Raw genomic sequence first — 20,213 nt, 5'->3', positions numbered from 1 at the left:
AGAGCGCAGCCAGGAGAGGAAAAGGGCGAAGATCCGAGCCGGGGCTCGAACCCGAGGCCTTGCCAAACCTTAGTTATCCGTCAAAAGGGCGGAATACTTAGCGATAGTATGGGGAAGATATGATGGTAGTATGGAAATAGAGTCAAGAGATCAGAAGGAAGACGAGAAAGGCCGTCTAGAGTCAATAGTAGGCTGAATCTTTGTTTCTAGCACAATACCAGTTGTGAAAAACAGCTGTATCATTCATGATATTGGAGCATTTTGGACCTTGAACGTTGGCGCTCCATGACATAATACCCAATGAACTAACTAGTACTGGGCATTTATATATAAATAGCCTACATCGTGAAGGAACCCAGCGTCAGAAAGACTACTGATGAGATCTACCCTGAATTCGCAGTTGTCATTCACGGAGCCAAAGCCCCATAATATTGTTCCAATCACACATTCATTGTCATCACTAAAATGTGTTCAGATGTGGTTTGCAAGGTGTATATCTGCAAGACCGTCCCATTTGCTAGTATTGCCAACTCAGTGTACTGAGTAGTCCGGAGCAAAGAGCCATCGTATGACACCGATTTCCTGAAGCCGGCGGAAATCATGTGCACAAAGGATAGCCCTTTAAAATCTGTTTATTGGGATTAAGAATATATGGCGATATGCTTTGATCTTCTTCTCAAAGGAGATGATAGAATGTAAACATAGACTGCGGCTGTTCACGGGCACCCACATGGCGGGAGCATCGCCAACCCACCATTGGCCATCCCGGCGGGCGGCATCGCTCCATCATCACAGCTCCTCTCCATCCATCCATCATCGCTGGGCCACATTTCCCTCCACCATTTCCCCCTTCGCGTGTGGTTTGGCGCGTTGAGCTCGGCAGGAGCGCCGCCTCTCAATCATGGCTTCCAGTATGCAGTCCTTACACCCCCGTGCTTGCGCCAATGCTAATGGTAATCTAACTATCCAGATCGAGAGGAGCGGCTGCAAATGCGGCAGCGCGGAGCAGCGTACGCGCATCACCATCCCGAACCCCGCGACGAACTCACCCAGAATCCGATTTTGCTAACGCTGTGACTGTCTACTAGGTCACGCAAGACTAAGGCGATAGACTTTGGGTTTTCTTTTGGCCTGCCTACTGCCTCCGATGAACCGTCTCAATCCACGTCGCGACCGGACAATGTCGGTATTTCGCTGTTCCCTCCTGTACCACCACCGGCCTCGATGACAGATACTGCTGTGAACACGACGACGCCCGTAGCCGCAACGGAACCGGAGATTACGAAACCTTCCATAATATCGCCGGAGAGAAAACTGTCGGCGCAAGAGGGACCTATTCGTCGAACACCTGGAAGCGCGCGCAACAAACTCCCGCCGCGTCCATCGCCTTACGATCTACCTACAGAAGATCCGCCGGAAGTTGGACCTAGTCGCAAGATAAGGAAACTTGGTGCGTATAGGATCATTAGATGTGCCACCAGGATGCTAATAGGCCAAAGATCATTCTAGAAGAACTTCGACGATATCATTCAGCGCGCGGGATGAAGAGAGTTCGCAGCCCCTCAACAACGGCGTCGCATCAATTGCCGCCCCCCAGTCGCCCCCTAAACCGACGAGTCCACCTGCTCTCAGTGGCACACAACATTCTCAAGAGGAACTGTCAACTACACATGTTGTACAGGAGGATCCTGCACCCTTACAACCACCGCAGTTGGCAGAGCCTGTAGCACCTGACCATGCCACGGAACCGCCGCCGGAACCCCAACAAGAACCCCAAGCGAGATCAACGCCTTCTCCGCCTGGCGAGGAAACAAGGGGCAAGCGCAAGAGACGTACATCCCGCGATAGTGACGTTTCTTCGCGTCGTTCTCCGCGGGGTTCTCCGCAAAACGCTGTGAGCCCCAAGGCAGCAGATGTGGAGGGTTCGCAGGTATCAGCAGCAATGGATACATCACCGGATGGGAAATCACCAGTCACAGCGTCACCAAAAATTGCTGCGCCTAATACTACCGGGAGTCATGATGACACTACACAGGACGTTACCGAGCCTCAGGCTACTAGTGAATCGCAGATCCCCGCAGCACAAATATCTAGCGAAGAAGAGACCACCGCTGCAGGCAAGACCACCCAACCACGAATCGCTAGCGAGGCCGAAGCCACTGGATCTCCAATTGCTAGCGAACCCCCAGAGGCAGCTGAGCCTCAAGATGCTGTCGAACCCAGAGAGACGAACGGCATCGGGAAAGCAACCGAACCTCATAGTACTACAACACAGACAGAGTCTCCAACACCCCCGAGAACCAAGAGAACGAGAGAGCAACGCGCAGCATCCGTTCAACCGCATTCAACAACTGCCAAACAGTCTAGAGTGGTCAGAGCAGGCTCAGCAGAAAGCGCCCCAGTCCAAGGCATGGAGAGAAAGAGACTTCGTGGACGTATCGGGAAGAACCAGGAGCCTATGCCCAGTATTCCTACAATAGAAGAAGAGCCCGCCGATGGCACTGGCGCGACTGTTTCATCCCAGCCAAAGGATGGTACCGTGACCAAGGGAAGTCGACAATCACGGCTGCCAAGACCTACTACGGTGGCGGACAAGAAGTCGACGCGCGCTGGACGCCCCGGAAGAAAACCGGCACGATCCCAGGATATTCAGGAAGAAGTGCCTATGCGCGAGGAAGAGGCGCAGCAGCCGGAAGAGCAGCAGCATGAGCCAGAGCCAGAGTCCAAGGCCGTCACAGAACCCGAAGCATATCTACAGCCAGAAGCACGGACAGAACCCAAACCATCAAGGCCTGTCAGACGTGGTCGCGGCAGGAAACCATTGCCAGAGAATACGGATGATGCGCAAGCTTCGAACGAAGAAATTCCAGCACAAGCCGAGCAGGCTGAGCCTGAAACAGAAGTACAACCGGCACAACAAACAGAACCTCCTAAACCTGCCAAACGTGGTCGTGGCAGACCGCTGTCAAGGAAAGAGAACGATGTGACACAGGCTCCGAACGAAGAACCTACAGCTCAAGCTGAGGCAGTCGAGCCAGAGCCTGTACCAGAGCCCGAAGAAGAACCACAGCCGGAGCCTCCAGCGGAACCCGAACCGGCCAGACCTGCCAAACGTGCTCGCGGTCGCAAACCGGCGTCAAAGGAGAAGGATGACACAACACAAGCCGCAGATGAAGAAGCTACAGTACAAGACGAGCCGGCTGAGCCAACCGAAGAAGCACCACCACCTAAGAAACGCAAGCCCAGACAACCCCGGGGAGAAACAGTGCCAGTGACTGTCCATCGCTTCGTGAACGCCACTGCACTTGGAGAAGGTCCAGAGCCGGAGGAATCGTCCGACGAGGAAGAGGAGTCAGCCGAGGGACTCACGGCGAAACAAAAGACCAAGCTTTTGAGCCGAGGCGGCGTCAACGCAGCAGACGTACTAAGCCAGATCTGCCGCGAGACATTAGAAAAGACGCTCGCGACACTCAAGAACGGGATCGCGAACGAAGGCAACGCCGCCCGGCGTGCGGAATGGACACGCAAGAAGAAGGCCGTCGAGGCCTACGGTACGGAACTCGAGGGCCGTCTCTTTGAACTGAGCGAAATGCTCGACAGTAACTTTGTTCTCGGACGCCAAATCAAGAAATCCAAACGGGAAATGATGGATCTGCGGAGCCGACTATACCGAGTCCGGAAAGAACGAGAAGACGTGGCATTGCAAATGGACGCCGTACGGAGGAAGCACAGTGAGGAAGAGAATGCCAAAATGGTAAGCAAGCGAGCAAGCATATTACCAGATACACCCCAAGCATTGCTAACAAACGTCCCCCTAGGCCCGCTCAACCATCAACAACTCCCTCCACAGTCTGGACCTCGCCCTCGAGCGTAGCCGCAATCGCCCCGTCGACGAATCCACCTCCCAGAACCCCGAACCCTCCTCCACAGCCGGACTGGAGTTCCTTGTCCGCAACGTTGCGGAGAACGTGAGCTCCATCGCCCCTGGAGCTCAAGGCGGTCTGCTACATCAGATCAAGTCATTCAACGCACAGCTCGAGGCTACTGCGCGGAGACTCGAGAGTTGATTGACGGTGATAAGGATACACGTACTTGTCTAACCTGGTTTCATTTATATGTTCGTTGTGCGATCATTGTAAAGCTGTGTCTGTGTTTTCGAATAAATACCCCCGGCATTGTTGTCTACAGAGTGAGGGTCATGTTTACTAGTTGGACAAGGATAGGAATAAGGACATGGATAATGGGATTTAAATGACGATGGATAGATACATCCAGCTTTTCGTACTACATTATTGTTAGAAGTCGGACCAAGAAGGCATATACCACCACCACTAACATCACCATATACTGCAAAACGATTAACCCAAAACAATCAGCACCCTATAGATAGCACCCCCAACCACTCCATCATCATCGTCATCACCTCCTAACCCAACAAATTGAAGAGATCATACCCTGTAACCAAGCAAATGAACAAATAAGTAAGCACCTACCCCTCCTCGGCCATACAACCGGAGACCGACGAAGGAGCAGAAATCCGTAGAACCATTATCTTAAATCCGTAATACCTCCAGAGTGCCAAGTTTGATTGATTAGTTGTTGAATTTGTCAGCGAAACACGCCATGTGGCCGCCACCTGCAGAAATCGACGGTTAGTCAGCCGCTGTTGTGGGGCTGGGATTTCTGCAGGATCGCCGCGCTTAGTTTACTGCTTATGTGTATGGAGATGGATGGGAGGTACTAGTTGAATGTGTTGTTCGTAAGTGTGCCATTCAGATGTATTTCTCTCTCTATATTTAGGATTTTCTGTGTGGTATGTCTGATTATTAGCATAGAGGTCCATATTGAGCTCAGGATAATACTCTGGTTCGGTTCGGATCCTCGGGGTGCAGAAGTGCCGATGGTTGCCGTAGAGGTGTGCAATCGTTATATTTCCTACTTCGTTGTATGTCAATCCGGAGAATACTTCGACATCGTTGTTGATAGGTTAGGATATTAGTTCAGAGGATCTAAGGCTAATTGGATGTAGAATTGACTTTCCATACCCCGATTGTACTCCGAGCGATGCTACGCTATAATCCTTACGCCTAACTGAGATCTTCTCTTTCCCTGATCTGATGATTAGAAATCCAAGGTGTGGATCTTCTCTCCATTTGGTTCCATAATTTTTTTCCTGGCCCTCCCCTTGGGTCTCGTACCGAGACATGGGTGTATGGCTATGGCGTGCCACAGGGGATTAGTTGTTTCCAGATAAATGTCGGATCAGTGTGGCCTGGTCCTCAGGGTATATAAGTAGTAATTCTCATCTCCTCTCTTTCTCTCATCAGTATCATTTTGTGATATACCTTATCCACATATCTTAATACCCCTCCTTATATAGACCAGTTGTCCATATAGACCGCCACCATCATGTCCAAATTGTTCACCCCCATCCAGGTCGGCCGTATGCCCCTGGCCCACCGTCTCGCCATGGCTCCCATGACTCGATTTCGTGTCGACGACAACCACGTCCCCCTTGACCTTGTGACGCAGCACTACGAGCAGCGTGCTGCCGTTCCCGGAACCCTTTTGATCACGGAAGCCACCATCATTGCGCCCCCTGCTGGCGGATTCCCCAATGTTCCCGGCATCTGGAACGACGCGCAAATTGCGCAGTGGCGCAAGGTGACCGACGCTGTCCACAAGAAGGGCTCATACATCTACATGCAGCTCTGGGCCCTGGGTCGCGTCGCCAGTCCGGAATTCCTGAAGGCCAACGGCAACTATGATGTCGTGTCTAGTAGCGCTGTTGCTTTTGACAATGGCCCTGTTCCTCGCGAGTTGACTGAAGCGGAGATCCACGAATACATAGCCAACTATGTGCAGGCAGCGAAGAATGCCATTGCGGCTGGATTTGACGGTGTCGAGATTCACGGTGCCAATGGGTACTTGATTGATCAATTCATTCAGGACACCGTTAACAAGCGTACGGATGCCTGGGGTGGAAGCGTGGAGAAACGTTCCAGATTCGCTCTCGAGATTATCCGTGCTGTATCCGATGCTATTGGCGCGGACCGCACCGGTGTCCGCTACAGCCCTTTCAGTACTTTCCAGGGTATGCGCATGGATGATCGCATTGCTCAGTTCACTCACCTTGCTGAGAAGACGGCCGAGTTCAAGCTGGCTTATGTGCACCTTGTCGAGCCACGCATCGCCGGAAATGCTGAGGGGCTGGTTTCGGACCAAGATTCCCTGGACTTCTTCGTCAAGGCGTATGGCGACGCCAGCCCTCTCATCGTTGCCGGTGGCTACAAGGCTGACTCGGCCAAGGAGGCGGCTGATGTGCAGTACAAGGGACACGAGATTCTTGTTGGAATTGGCCGTCCCTGGACAGCGAACCCTGACCTTCCGTTCAAGATTCAGAACAACGTTCCTCTCCGCCCGTACGAGAGAGAGGTCTTCTACTTGCCCAAGGACCCCAAGGGTTACATTGATTATGACTTCAGTGAAGAGTTCAAGACCGTCCAGGTTGCTGCTTGATCCAGGGTCTGAGACCGTGTTTCAAACTTCCGTGGCATAATTGTTGAGCGCTTGCATAGTGTATATAGATTCTCTTTGTATATAATTTAACAGACATGGCATTAATATTCTCATTAGCTCAGTGCTTGTACTATAGGTCATGTTAGTACTGCCGAATATACCAACAAGATGCACAACTTACTCTAAACTCTAGATTTTCCTTGTCTGTAAGGTCCAAAAACTCGGAATTCTCCTCATGTTGCAGCCCTGCACACTTTCTATCGCGTCGCCGATTCTCCCAGATGTAGTAGCACTTCAGAGCCACGGTAAAAGCTATCGCAACAGAGACAGTGGCTACAATGGCGATCTTGGCTGGCATATACTCTGGTTCGTCCTCAGTGCGAAACGACAACGGCCCTAGAATGTTGCCGAGACAGAAAGACATCAGGGCTATTGCATTCATGGTCACTTTCTTAGTATGACCGGCGACATTCGCCCCGACGGTAGAATAGAGCAAGGGAAGTGCTGCGCCGACGCAGTTGGTCAGGTAGTTACCTGCCAATTTGGCGCCTTTGTTGTCACTCGGAGCGAATGCCATGAGACAACCTCCAAGGAGGCCCGAACATAGAATGCCGATAATGCAAAAACACCGCTGGTCGAAACGGCCTGCCAAGTATGTACCGAGTAAGATGCTAATCACGCTGACGACGCCGCCCGGTATCGTGAGCAGTTCAGTCTCCTTGGTGTCGAAACCGAAGTTCTTGATGATCAGGGACGAGAAGCTGCTGATGGCTGCATTACTGATGTTCCCTGAGGCAATTATTATAGCAATCAAGTATGTCTGAGGGTCCTTAAAGGCCTCGAAGAATTGCCCCCATTTGAAGTTCTTGTTTTCAATACCCGTCCTATTCTCGCGAAGACGCTCAATTACCATCAATTTCTCTTCATGGCTTAGCCGGGACTTCATAGGGTTGTCTGGGAAGACAACAATGACCGTGATTCCGACTGCGATAGTAATGAGCCCAAAGATCAGGAACATGATCTGCCAGGAGTAGAATTTGTCCCCTTCGTAGAAGAGCAGCCCGTATGCAACGAGGGCGCCTACTATGGTCGCGGTGCCTGTGCCCAGGTACCAGAAACCGATGCGCTTAGGTTGTTCTTCACTAGGTTAGTGAATGTGAACTAGCGGGGTTGATTGCATACCGTTTCTCTTGTACCACATGGAGGTTATCAGAATCAATCTAATCTCGTCAGGCGAGCCTTTGCTACATCAGATGGTGTCTTACGCAGGTGCTACAGCACTTTCAAAACATCCTAGGAGCACTCGAAGAACGACGAGTCCGGGGAAGTTCTTCGCAACACAATTGAGAGTTGTCAAAAGGCCCCAGAGGGTCACTTATTCGTCAGCTTTGCCAAAATGGATTAGTTAAGTCACTCACCATTCAGTCCCAAGTACTTTGCTGTCGGCAAACGCTGCATGAAATATCCGGTTGGAAGTTCAAAGAAGAGGTAGGACACGTAGAACGCCAAAGCGAGGTTTGAGAACTGGTCTGTTCGCATGCCAGTGTCATCAAGAAGGCCCATGACGGATGCATAATTGACTGCAACCCGGTCAGCTTCTGTATCGAATAGAGCACGTCGTCACGTCACACTGACTTAGAATCTTGTCTAGGTATTGCAGAAAGTAGATTGCCCACATTAGGGGCACAACCATCCAATCGATCTTTCGAAGCAGCTTTTTCTCATCTACATCAGAGAAAGTAGCCACCTCGCCAGCACGAAGGTACTCCAATGCTGCATCAGCCTGGCCAAAGGATACATGACCGTCTGCCTTCGATTCGACGTCAACTGCACTTGTGGCGACAAACTTTTCATTGTTTCCTGATGTCGAAACCGTCATGGTTTCCGCCATATTTCTCATCTGATGGTCCTCGATGGGTGTACGTGGCTCGGCCTTGTTTTTAACAGAACATGAGATACTTCACAGGTGAAGACATATCTCAGCACCTTTCTTATACCCCGCTAACTTCCAAGTGATTGGAAATGCTATCGCACTGATAACCATGATATGCTTGTGCAAGCGCCTGCGAATCGTGAAAAGGTACTGTGCTCGGCCGACTGATTGTAGTTCCTGGTTGTCTTGATTGGCTCCCAGGTCCTGTCTTAACAAACTAGCGGCTATTCAAAATCATGCCTTGTGCTGCTTTGACCTATATGGAGATTGATAACACACGGACCTCTATAACTATCAATTAGTATCGGATTAAGTTGATCGGAGAATACGATCACTGCAAAAGCTCAAAGTCTTCCCTACAGCTGAATCTACGCAACTCAGATCATTTCCTTGACTGTTTAGATTCTCTGGATGCAACATGGGCAATGTTTCAAACGTCAGCACGCTTGCAATCTATAGCCGACTTTGAGTGGCAGCTGGCCAGTCGATATCAATCAGCATCGTCTGACAGACCGCGCGCAATGCACCTTCTCTTTGAAGTTAGTCAGGAAATACAGATACTGGTAGAGATTGATACAACTGATAAAGACCCTGAATGTCAGGTTTATCAGGATGATCGCTCCAGAAAGAGAAGGTCGTAAGCCGGTTTTCACGGGGATGTCTTGAGCCAGCAGCTTATCAACCCCGCACGACGCGGCGTCTGTCAAGATGATAACGGGCACCTTATCACTCTTCGGCGCATCGTGTCCTCGGATGTTCTTTCGATAATACTAAGTCTAGACTTGCCCAGCTACCGAGTCATGGCTCGATGAGAATGTGGTGAGGACCATCTGGGTGCGATGCGACCGAGGTAGAGCATAGCGGTATTGTAGATGGACTGCATGTATGCAACCATAGCTTCTATACTGTTAGTCTGTCTTTCACGTTCTGATTAGGAATGCTTTCAGTCGTCGTGAAGCAATTCGCCTTCACGCACATGTTTCAGCAGAGCAAGATCACAGTCGGAGCAGCAGTTTCCAGCGGATACCATTATGGTGATGGTATAGTCTATGGAAGTATCTTATCCTGCGTTTTGAACTGCGCTGGCTGTGAGAGAGTAAATTGAGCAATTGAGAGAAGAGAGTCGAGATCAACAAGTGGCAGTGACGATGGTCGGCGAGATTTTTGCTTGTTTGGGTTGTTTCCTTTTCTGTTTGACATGCTCGTGCGCCATCAGCAAAAGCAACGAGCAGAAGCTCGTCCATTCAGCGACAGCAAACCCCGATCACTGCAGTTCACGATTTTCGGAGTGGCATCTGGTCTATCAACAAATTTGTCATTCCTGGAATCAGTCAAAATGCCACTATCGAGTCGGTGAAGCGCATGGAGAACGACAGTTCGTCTCGAAGATTTCTCAACACCCTGCCGCTTTCCTACTATCGAAGGATAGAGCCGAGGAATCCACTTGATTCCACTTGGACCCTCGATAGTCATTGACGCCATTTCGGTGGTGGCACTGCCTCTGCTGGGGAGGAAACCGGGAGGATGCCAGACCGCTTCTTCTGTAGATCTTCCTCCCCACATCAACAAACACCATCACTCGATCCAACCATCAATCCCACCAAAGATCGTCACGAACGCCGGCTGTGATTGACTTTGAACGAATTGTTACTATGTTAGCTTGCCACCTGGTTGGCATGTGGTGATGGGGCTAGGATAGCCCGAAGGCGCGTGGGTGAAAGACGAAGATCTACAAGGCGTCGTGCTTAGACGGCACGGGACTCCAGCAACCTACCTATCTAGCCATCTACTGACTAGTAAGTGAAGATTACCTGCTGTTTTCGCTTTGTTGCATGAACTATGGAGCCATAAGCACTTGGACTGAATCCTACTTTCGCTTCAGATTCGAAGATTCTACTCGCATGTGGACCGGCCCAACTGGCCATGGGACAAACCCGGTTTTCCTGCCCCAGCCGCCTTCGCTCCCCAACCTCGATACAATGTCCATTGTCCCCGACGTACTCCACCAGATGTAACTCAAAATTGGGCGTGGTAGAGATAACGAAGGTGGAAGCGAAGAGCAGAAAACTACACACACACACAAAAGAATTGCATCATTGCTGAATCCCAGGCGGGTTCTAAACCTTGAATGAGCAATACGGCAAGTGTACTACCAGAAGCACGGCACTGCCGGGATTTCTGGAACCATCTCCCAGCCAGTCATATCCGAGCATTCAGGTCACCGCATCTCCGCAGGCGGGGACCAGGCTCAAGAAGGACAAAGAGAGACAGACCTTCGAAAAAAGCAAGAACATGAGAAAAGTGGAATATCCCCTCTCAGCTGCAGTGGACCCTAATACGAGTCCTTCCAACTGTGGCGCATAGCTTCTTGGAAGAAGAGCTCCAGATTTGTTCAAACTCGAACTCGTAAGATTTTGGTCTGTTTCTCCGCTCCGCCGAGCCGAGGGTATAGAGCAACGCGTCTCATCATTTGTCGATTGCCCAGGCAGGATCTATACCAAGCCACCTCTACACAGTGGCCGCGGGGAACGGGAAATCCCCAGACCCCAGGCAGAACCCAAGGAACAATAGCCATCCACAGCCCAATTTCCAGGGTCTCGGTACCAGCAGCGTGGATGTGGAACCAACCAGACACCAAACAAGGGCGGTCCGGACGCAAGGAACATCATCCATGGTTTGACCTTGCAAGTGCTGCTCTCCAAGCAATCTCAGAAAGATGCGCCCGATTTGTCATCTCTGAATCTGTAAGATCACCCGTAACTAGCGAAATTAGAGCGTCGGCAGCGTTAGAGGGCGTCGTGTCAGCTCGATCAGCAATATCAGATTCAAAATCCCCTCCCTCCGATAAGCCGTCGATCCCCCTCACTTCCCATCATCCCGTGACCTTGTGCAGGCTGTCTTCCCCAACATCCCTACGCAGTCATCGATCCACGACCGTGCTCATTGCCCATCATCAATAGTCAGATCCTTTGCCCAGACAGTTGATCGTCGACAGGGTAGTCATACCTCATTTCTATGTGTAGACCCGTACCAGAATACAGTGAGTGGATGTCCTTCCCAAAGTAGCATATCTACACGCAGGGATATATCCCTTGAGCCGTGTGCGAAAAAGAAAAGAGAAAATACTACGTACCAAATTATACCGTCTCAAGCAAAAGCAACTCCTCAGCTGCATCAACAAGTCCAAAATTGGAACACAGTGACGTGGACCACTAACGCACCAGAATGCTGCAATTCCCCCGCAGAACCAGCAGATAGGCAACCAAGCAGATACTCACACGGGATTAAGCAATAGAGCTAAGTAATACATACACCACGTGGGTATGCATATGTATATGGTACATATTCTTCCACCCATTTAATGTGCTTATTCTGTGTACCATGCGGAGAAATAATACTTCTCCGAATATCCAGTGCTTGCAGGATTGTTCCCCTCATCTGCTGTTCACATATTCGAAACATCAGATTTGTCCACGGGGATCTCCAGAATATCCATGAGGGGTAAGTAGAATGCAAGATACGTACACAAGCTGCATAATGAATCCATTAATAGAATCCTACACAATACACAGTAGTGTATGTGCCAACATGTGATAAGAAAAAAGAAAAGAAATAGACTGAAATTAGCATTCAATAGATTGGAAAAATCTTCCGTCACACGGACATATACCAACTGGGAAACATATATTTCTTTTCTTATATTACATCATAGTAGAATAAACCTTTCTTCAAACTCAAGATAATCGATAGTACTACTAGTAGATAGATAGAACTCGATCAAACCTTGAATCCCTACAGGGCACTCACAGAATGAAATGGAATCCACAATGATAACACTACTAGTACCAAGAAAATATACATGGACAATGAAGTCGGTCAGATGGGATCTTCAGGATCTACTCTGTATGAATAGGGTTACCATGCTTAGTACTAGTGATATCACACTTTGTGTGTGTGTGAAGTACAGTGTATTCGAAATTGATCACCATTATCATACCAACAAATCACCACCCAAACAGGCAGAAGCAAAAATAAAAAGAGAAAAGAAAAAAAAAAAGAAAAAAAAAAAGAAAAGAAAAGAAGATATCTCCATCAACAGTATGCTCAAGATGGAATATACAGCGGCCTAACCCGACTGGTCTAAGCTTTTACGTGTAGCTCAATTCCACTTCCACATCCTAATTAGCCACTGTAAACCAAACCAAATGATGATGCATTACTAGTAATTTCCCACAAAGAAATCAAATCAAATCAAATCAAATCAAACCCATCTCCGGTAACGTAACCACTCAGACCACGATATTAATGAAATATAATCTACCATTTAAGGGTTCTCATCATTTACCCAGCAGATTACCTACATTAGTCTACGTAGTAAGTACTCTGTTAAAATGACATGGTAAGCACTACTAAATAACCAAAACCACTCATATCCTTAGTACTACGGAGTATTCTACTGAGACACCTCCCCGACACGGGTAAATTGCTTCTCAGGCCTAAATCAGCCTAGACCGGAATAAAAGACTTAATAATGAAGGTGTGATAATAATATATTGTAATATAATGGATATAATGGGAGTGGATTACTGCGTAATATCATATAATAGCCAAGACAGGAGATGGATTCGTGCACGTGCGTTTTGCCTAGATAGTAGACTACTAACTAACTAGGCAGATATCTTTCCGGACTCTACGGAGATACTTTAGAAAAAAAGCCAAGTAAGTAACTAGGTAACTAACTAATTAACTATCCAAGCACATGAAGGAAGCCATCGTGGGTACTGTAGTTTTTCTTTTTCTTTCGCATCTACCTTAGTGAGATGGAGATACCTAGTTAGTTAGCTAAGTGCCCGGGCCGGGATCCCGTAGGCTGAGATGTCCCATTCCCATCCACACCCAATAAAACTCCATCATTGTCATCATCGCCACGAGGTATTTAGCGATGGTATCCAGTACCCGTATCTTCTATCTCTCAGGCGAGTATCTCTAGTGGCGCCATATACTAACTAGTAGATAGTCCTTGGGCCCCGCCGCACAAGCTGAGCTGAATGGACTGACGAACTGCGACCGAGCTTTTTTTTTTTTCGCAAAAGAAGAAAGATTCTTTCTGATTCTCGCTCAGAGTTCAGATAGGTGGATAATTTATTTGTTGGGACAGGGAATGCAGGATGAATGATTCGCCTGTTCGGGGCCCAGCTCATTTCTTGGCTGCAGGAATTAGTGCACGACCGGACCACGATCTAGAGCGGAGCCCAAGCGCATGTTGACTGGGAGTCATACGAGGGGACTTGTATCTATCTAGACTAGATACAGATGGGTGTGTGTGTCCGTGGTCTACTGTCCTTAGTATCTAGGCTAAGTTAGTTGGGCTAATGGTTGGTGTGCTCCGTCTTCTTGCAGCGACCTGCATAGTCTCGCCCTGCATAGCATTTGCCGGCAGCCTTCGCTAGGAACAAGCTTCCCGGTCGGAGTAGAGAGTCTTGGACACCTTCTAAGGAAGGGAAGGGATGCGAACTAAATGCTCTAGAAGAATTGGCTTCGTTTGTTGCTGGAGAAACGCGCTCGCTTCTTGAAGAAAACCCTGCAGGAAGGTTTTTTTTTCCTTTGTGTGCGTCGTACCTGGCATGCTTGCTCCCTTGCTAGCTAGCAAGCTAGCTTGTGGATGGTAGTAGCTCTGCTCGTGTTGGAATTGCCGCGTGAGAGAAATTTTTACGGCTTACTTCCCGACCCGAACTCCGTAGCTGCCGAGGTACGCAGGGAAAAAGGAAAGGGAAAAAAGGGAAAAAGGAAAAAAAGGAAAATCCCAAGTGATGGTGCAAGCAAGTGTTGTGCGAAACTAGTGGCTGGAGAGAAAGCAGCTCTTTGGCTGAATGGTTATTGTTGTTATAATGACTGTTATGATAAGCGCGAGGTTCATTACTCTTTGACAGCTCTGCTTTCCACCTCCAAAAGACCCGACTGATTAACTATTGAATGTTTAATTTGCAATCCGACTAGCTTAACGGACATTTGCTCAGGGATTACCCTCCTGTCAGTGTCAAAAGTGTCAAAGGGGGGTTCATTTTAAATGACGATGAGCAGTGGGAGACTGGGTCCCGGGCCAGTTTGAGCTTGTTCGTACGCCATCAATTGAGGCTGTGGACGGGAGAGCAGGCAGGAGGGAGAGAATAAGGGGGGGGAAGCTGGTAGCTGGGTAGCTGCTTCAGGGAGCAACTCGGAGACGCGGCTGGCGACGTTCCGAGTTTGAGCTTGACACGAACAGGCAAAGAAGAGAGAAAATCGGCGACGCGGCAGAACGGTCGCCAAGAGGTGCTCCAAGTGGGGATGCGTCCCTTTGTGCCGCGACGAAACAGACCGAGAACGGAGTCTATCCCCAAACCTCTTTCGTAGTATTTCCCACAGGATCCAGAATCGCTGTCCGTCGGGTGGCATCCGCCACCGCCGCACACGGGGAATCTACCCATCTGGAGCCGATGGGGGTCGACCCAGATGGAAGTGTTCGTCTCGTGTCTAGCAGTATCTAGTCCGATGTAGCATGAAGATAGCTACTCTCTAGGTTAAATGCTGATCCTGCCGATAGCAACATCGTACTTTTTTTTTTCCCTTTTGCTGTTACGCGGACAATCACTGATAGTGTCGCATGTACCGGAATTATGCTCAACGTCACGGCGATCAACGGGGAGAAAGTTCTCCGTGGTTTCCGCTGAAATCGAACCAACTGTAGACTACAAAGAGTCAGAATACTGGGATAAAGCAATGAATATCAGATAGATACCCTGCAGGGAATTAATTCCCTCAAGAGGATGCTCAAAAGGAAGATTAAGCATATTGAGCAAACCCACACAGCCGCGTTGCCTGCATCCCACACTGCATCTAGGACCGTAGTTTGTATTAAGGGCGCTTGGAGAGAACGGTCTGACCCTTCGGTTTGAGACTCGGAAAGCATCAGATTTCGGGCCCGGTCCCATTCCCCCTACCCACCCTGGGATCAATCAGTGATTGCTCAGCAAGCGCAAGCATGTAAGCAAAAAAGCAGGTACGGTCGCAGCCGGGTCAGCTAACTAAACTACTAAACCTCAGTTAGGCACAGTCCCCGTCGCAGTACGTAGTAACTTAGCAGCAAAAGTGATGCGAGAGGTAAGGGCCCGCAATCACCGCACCTGCCAAAGCAACTGTACTACTACTACTTACTACTCTCTCCACCAGTCAGCCAGCTAGGACTTCTCCAATGAGCCACAGCGTCCAACTAAATGTAGACTAACCCTTAGCTTCTATGGGACCAGAACTGGGTCCATCTTCGGTCGGGGTCACACCTCCTTGCGGCAATGAGGCGTGGGCTCAGCTTCTCGGGTTAGATGCTACTTGGCCATCGTGCAGTGCAGTCTAAATTAGACGGAAAGGGAAGGGAACTGCTGGGGTTGTTGGATGGATGGTCACTTTCTTTCCCTTTATTTTCCCTCGCAAGAGATCCGAAGATAGAAACTGAGAGATAGATAGGGAAGAGACATACCATCAACGTCGTAACTCTGGGTGATGATGGATGGGATTCAAAATTGAGGAATTCCCACGAGAGCCACATTACAAACAGAGTAAGTACTCACTGGCTTGGGGGTGACATCCAGTAATGGAAGTGACAGCACACTCCGCGGATGATCCGGCTGGAGACTGATGTTCGTAAGTAATTTAATTTACCCGTACCCTTTGAAGGAGGGAACAGCCGCACCGTTTGGCGATCGATTAGTAGATGCACTACGAGGGACTACAGCACTACTAGTAATAGGGAGGAGGGTGGCTGGTAGTGAGGGAAGAGAAAGAAAGAAAGCACGGGTAAACGAGGAAAGCACCACATCATACGAGATGGCAATCATAATCTATAGAGCCCCATAATATGATATACATAAACATACAAGGATTGTGGAATAATCCATACCATATGGCATGAGACCTGGAATGTACACAGTTATTATTGCAGCTGGAGAGAACCCAAGTAGCAGTCAGTTGGAGAGAGACAACAACAACAACCACTCCAGCTCAGAAAGAGAGATACATCCATTTTACCGTATTACTGACTTAGTACTAAGGCAGCACTACGGCCGAAGACATCTGATGGGTTACACCAATAACAACGCAGGCCTCGGAGGTCGAGTCTCCAATGGCAGCTTTTCACTATCATCATTGGTTGTTTCCCCAGACCTCGGGCGCCTCTAATCTCCACCTGCCCTTGCTTTCCCCGGGCTTGGAAAGTCAATCGTTCTTAGGCGATACCCGGTCGTCGACTAGCAGAGAAAAGTGAGAGAGAGAGACACACACACGAAGGATTTGCCATCTGAGAGGTTGTGCGCGTGTGAGTCTGCAGCCCTTGCTGGACGAATGGAGCCATGTTCCTTCCACCCTGCATTTGGGCCCTATGGGGTTATTCCCTTCATCCCATTAACCTAGGTAATTAAACAGCCCTCTGAGACGATGGCAAAGCCCTTCTTCTCCCCCGCTTGCCCATGGTTGCGGAAAGTCTAATCCTCCATACCTCCAATGGGAGGTTCATGGACGAACGGAGAGAATACCGCAGAATGATGGAGGATCGGCGCCTCCCTCTTGTCTCTGATGGCGGTGGTGGTGAACGGCGTCCAAGTTCTCGCCAGCGAGACCCATTGTGTTAGTCTGGCTTCTAGTCGTCAATTAGGGACATTCACACACGGGAGTGGCCCGTCAGGTGGATTCCTGCACATCGTTTTAAAAGCCAACGCTAAATTCGGCCGCTCCACTCCTGCGCATCGCCGACAAAGCATGATAAAGTAATAAAAATCATGGTGACACCGTAATAATAAATAATAATATGATGAAATAATAACAGACCAAGATTAAGCCCCCAAAAGACAGATGGGGTGAGGGGGAAAGAGGAAAAAAAAGAAAATTTCCCAAATTTTGCTCAGATCAACGCCAACCAACGGATCCCATGGAGAAAAATGTCGAATGAAAATAAACTAAAATAAAATAGAGAATCAAATAAAATAAAATAAAATAAAAAAAAGAGGAGACTTACCAAACCAACTAAAATCCCAGGCTAAACTCAACTAACGGTGCTTCCTCCCAAATCCGGTAGAATTGCTGGCTCCCTGCAACCTTCGCTCGTCCGGGTTGGGTCTCATCCCAAAGTCCGTTAATCCCAGCGAAAAGCACTGTCAGGCCGGGCCACTTCCTATTTCTTATTTGACCTTCGCCTTTTCCCCTCTTCTCCCTTGTTCTCTCTCCTCACTGCTTCTATTTATTCCTCTTACATCTTGCACGGTCCCCCGTCGTCGTCAAGATATCTTGCTGATCCGGCCAGCAGTGCTGTGCGCATCATTTTCTTTTTACCTCCTCCCCTTCCCCTCTCCGTGGTTTCATATATATTCATCTCCCTCCACCGTCCAGCTAGCTGGATTGCTCTTTGATCTTAAACCATTATAATCAATCTCCCTCCTATACCTTTTGATCCTTGATCGGATTATCTCCTCCCGATAATCATCATGTCTGCTGAACATCCTATTGAGAAGGATATGGCTCCTGAGAACGGCAGCAACGGCAGTGCTCCCTTGACCCATGAGTTGACCGCTGAGGAAACCGCCAGAGCTGCTGCGCGTTTCGGCTACGGACCCATGGCTCACGTCAACACCAAGGAGGCCAACCTGCGCCCCTTCGGAGGTGAATTCCAGCCTGGTCTGTACAAGTCGGTCGAGCAGCGCAAGTTCGCCAACCCGGCGCCTCTGGGTCTCTGCGCTTTCGCCCTCACCACTTTCCTCCTTAGTTTGATCAACATGGGAACCCGTGGTATCTCTGCGAACAACATTGTCGTTGGTCTGGCTTTCGGATATGGTGGTCTCGTTCAGTTGCTTGCTGGCATGTGGTAGGTACACCCCGTTACCACAACTCCAAGGTGAATTATGCTGATCGTTCTGGATAGGGAAATGGCTGTCGGAAACACCTTCGGTGCCACTGCTCTGTCCTCCTACGGAGGTTTCTGGATCTCTTTCGCCATTGTCTTGACCCCCGGTGGGTTCGAGATCGAGTCGTCGATTGAATCCGCCGGTGGCGCCACCATGTTTTACAACTCGATGGGACTGTACCTGCTGGTAAGTTTGAGCAATGGCTGGGAGATTGAGCATCGCGCTAACTGTCCTCCTTAGGGCTGGTTCATCTTCACCACCATCCTGCTGTTCTGCACCTTGAGGTCCACTGTCGCCTTCTTCTGCCTCTTCCTGTTCCTGGACCTGACCTTCTTGCTGCTTGGTGTTGGTTACCTGCAGCGGAACTCTGCTGGCGAGCCCAACACTCCCGTCATCAAGGCGGGTGGTTTCTTCGGTCTCCTGGCTGCATTCGCCGCTTGGTACAACGCCCTGGCTGGTATTGCCGACAGCAGCAACAGCTTCTTCATCATCCCTGTTGCTCACTTCCCCTGGTCTCCCACTGCCCGTAGCCGTGCTAAGACCCCTCGTGAGACCGTCTAAGCCAGTCGCGTGGGTCCAGGCCATCGACATGGTCGCGATGAAAAGAGCCTCTTGAAAGAAAGAGTAATACACCTGCAGTTGTTATGTTTCAGATACCCATTCTAGTAAGGCCATTGCTGTGCGGGGAATGGTCCAGGTTGTAGACCATTTGAGAGGGTCTTGTGAAGACATGCAAGCCCTCTGCAGCGGGTCCGAACAATCCAGAGCAGTGTTTTGTTTATTGTGTTGGTTTCCATTGGGATAAATAATATCGGAACCTGGGTAATAATGATGGAGCAGTTCGTCGTCGAGCGCGACGGATATGGGACGCGTTGGTTTTGGATGTTTGGTTTTTTGTTAATGAAATGGTTAACCTTGAATGAATACATGATTGATGTCAGCTTGACCATAAGTCCATGCTAGTGAGCCTACCTACCATTGAAACCCATCCTCACCCTGAGCATGAACAAACACATGCAACGACACCCACAAGTCTCGCGCAGTCCCGAAAGACCTTATATACCGGAGCCCAAACAAAGAAAGAGTAAATAAGAAAAGAAAGAGAAAAAGAAAGCAAGAAACTATAACCTGCACGCAGCGCAACACAATGCAGTTTCACCCTCAAACCTTCGAAGAAAAGCTTCAATAGTTAGTAGTAATTCCCGACCGCAGGAAACAAAGATATCCCGGTCGCTCATACTCCGTCAACGTTGTAACTCTCCGACGTTGCACAAGTATGAAACCATGGAATAAATGAACGAGTTCAATCAAAGGCAAGTGAGTGTAAGTTGAACGGGCCGTTTCCTGTCAATTAGTAGTAGTAGTAGTAGTTCTGTTCACTCTCTTTGTGAATATACTTTGTTAGTGTATAGGATATAGTATATAGCAGCAGTAGACAGTTCTGAACAAGCAATGCACACACTCCGTGCAGAGTATAAGGAAATATTTGCCCGATATACAGATAAGGGATAATCTGAAGACAGGATTAAATAGAGTGAGAGAGAAGAAAAAAAAAAAAAGCGCAAGGCTGGCAGCAATCGAGACCAAGACGTAACTAAGTATTTATCTCACCGACCGGCGCGACGGCAGAGACTCGGCGTTCGGGCGGGAATAGCTCGGACGGCGAATTCTCGGAAATGTCAGAAAAATAACCTCACCTGCACTAGTTAGTAGTTCATTACTACTACGTAGTAGTTTTAGTTAAACTGATCCCGATCGATCGTCCAATCCGCTGCTCCTGTCCGGGTTCTGCCGATGTGGAAAGGATTTCGGTGGACTTTGTTATGTAGTTGGTGTTC

General features: G+C 49.2%; 5 protein-coding genes across 5 annotated transcripts; 3 read left to right on the top strand and 2 right to left on the bottom strand.

Annotated features, from left to right (window-relative positions):
* Window positions 1-901: 901 nt before the first annotated feature.
* BDQ94DRAFT_164889 (uncharacterized protein) lies at window positions 902-4,067 on the top strand (the record flags this gene model as incomplete). The annotated part of the gene is made up of 5 exons (XM_026770140.1): window positions 902-911; window positions 971-1,010; window positions 1,089-1,450; window positions 1,500-3,754; window positions 3,819-4,067. 5 exons carry the CDS (start codon window positions 902-904, stop codon window positions 4,065-4,067), a joined length of 2,916 nt encoding a protein of 971 aa, XP_026632133.1.
* Window positions 4,068-5,133: 1,066 nt separating this feature from the next.
* BDQ94DRAFT_132398 (alkene reductase) lies at window positions 5,134-6,632 on the top strand. The gene has a single exon (XM_026764051.1). The coding sequence runs from the start codon at window positions 5,410-5,412 to the stop codon at window positions 6,517-6,519; it is 1,110 nt and encodes a 369-aa protein (XP_026632132.1). The 5' UTR covers window positions 5,134-5,409; the 3' UTR covers window positions 6,520-6,632.
* BDQ94DRAFT_176828 (putative MFS transporter) lies at window positions 6,531-8,410 on the bottom strand (the record flags this gene model as incomplete). Its single annotated transcript, XM_026772761.1, has 6 exons — window positions 6,531-6,649; window positions 6,701-7,656; window positions 7,702-7,739; window positions 7,785-7,893; window positions 7,938-8,099; window positions 8,155-8,410. The coding sequence occupies 6 exons, from the start codon at window positions 8,408-8,410 to the stop codon at window positions 6,638-6,640; spliced, it is 1,533 nt and encodes a 510-aa protein (XP_026632131.1). The 3' UTR covers window positions 6,531-6,637.
* A 6,996-nt stretch (window positions 8,411-15,406) lies between these two features.
* On the bottom strand, window positions 15,407-16,046 carry BDQ94DRAFT_132392 (uncharacterized protein). The gene is made up of 2 exons (XM_026764050.1): window positions 15,722-16,046; window positions 15,407-15,527 (listed from the first exon to the last, which is right to left on the bottom strand). The coding sequence occupies exon 1, from the start codon at window positions 16,029-16,031 to the stop codon at window positions 15,804-15,806; it is 228 nt and encodes a 75-aa protein (XP_026632130.1). The 5' UTR covers window positions 16,032-16,046; the 3' UTR covers window positions 15,407-15,527; window positions 15,722-15,803.
* A 1,912-nt stretch (window positions 16,047-17,958) lies between these two features.
* On the top strand, window positions 17,959-18,936 carry BDQ94DRAFT_164886 (acetate uptake transporter family protein; the record flags this gene model as incomplete). The annotated part of the gene is made up of 3 exons (XM_026770139.1): window positions 17,959-18,335; window positions 18,393-18,561; window positions 18,616-18,936. 3 exons carry the CDS (start codon window positions 17,959-17,961, stop codon window positions 18,934-18,936), a joined length of 867 nt encoding a protein of 288 aa, XP_026632129.1.
* Window positions 18,937-20,213: the final 1,277 nt, after the last annotated feature.

Source organism: Aspergillus welwitschiae (genome assembly GCF_003344945.1).
Source record: "Aspergillus welwitschiae strain CBS 139.54b unplaced genomic scaffold BDQ94scaffold_1, whole genome shotgun sequence".
Lineage (NCBI taxonomy): Eukaryota > Fungi > Ascomycota > Eurotiomycetes > Eurotiales > Aspergillaceae > Aspergillus > Aspergillus welwitschiae.
The sequence above is the reverse complement of the archived record's forward strand: the minus strand, read 5'-3'. Positions and strand labels throughout refer to the sequence as shown.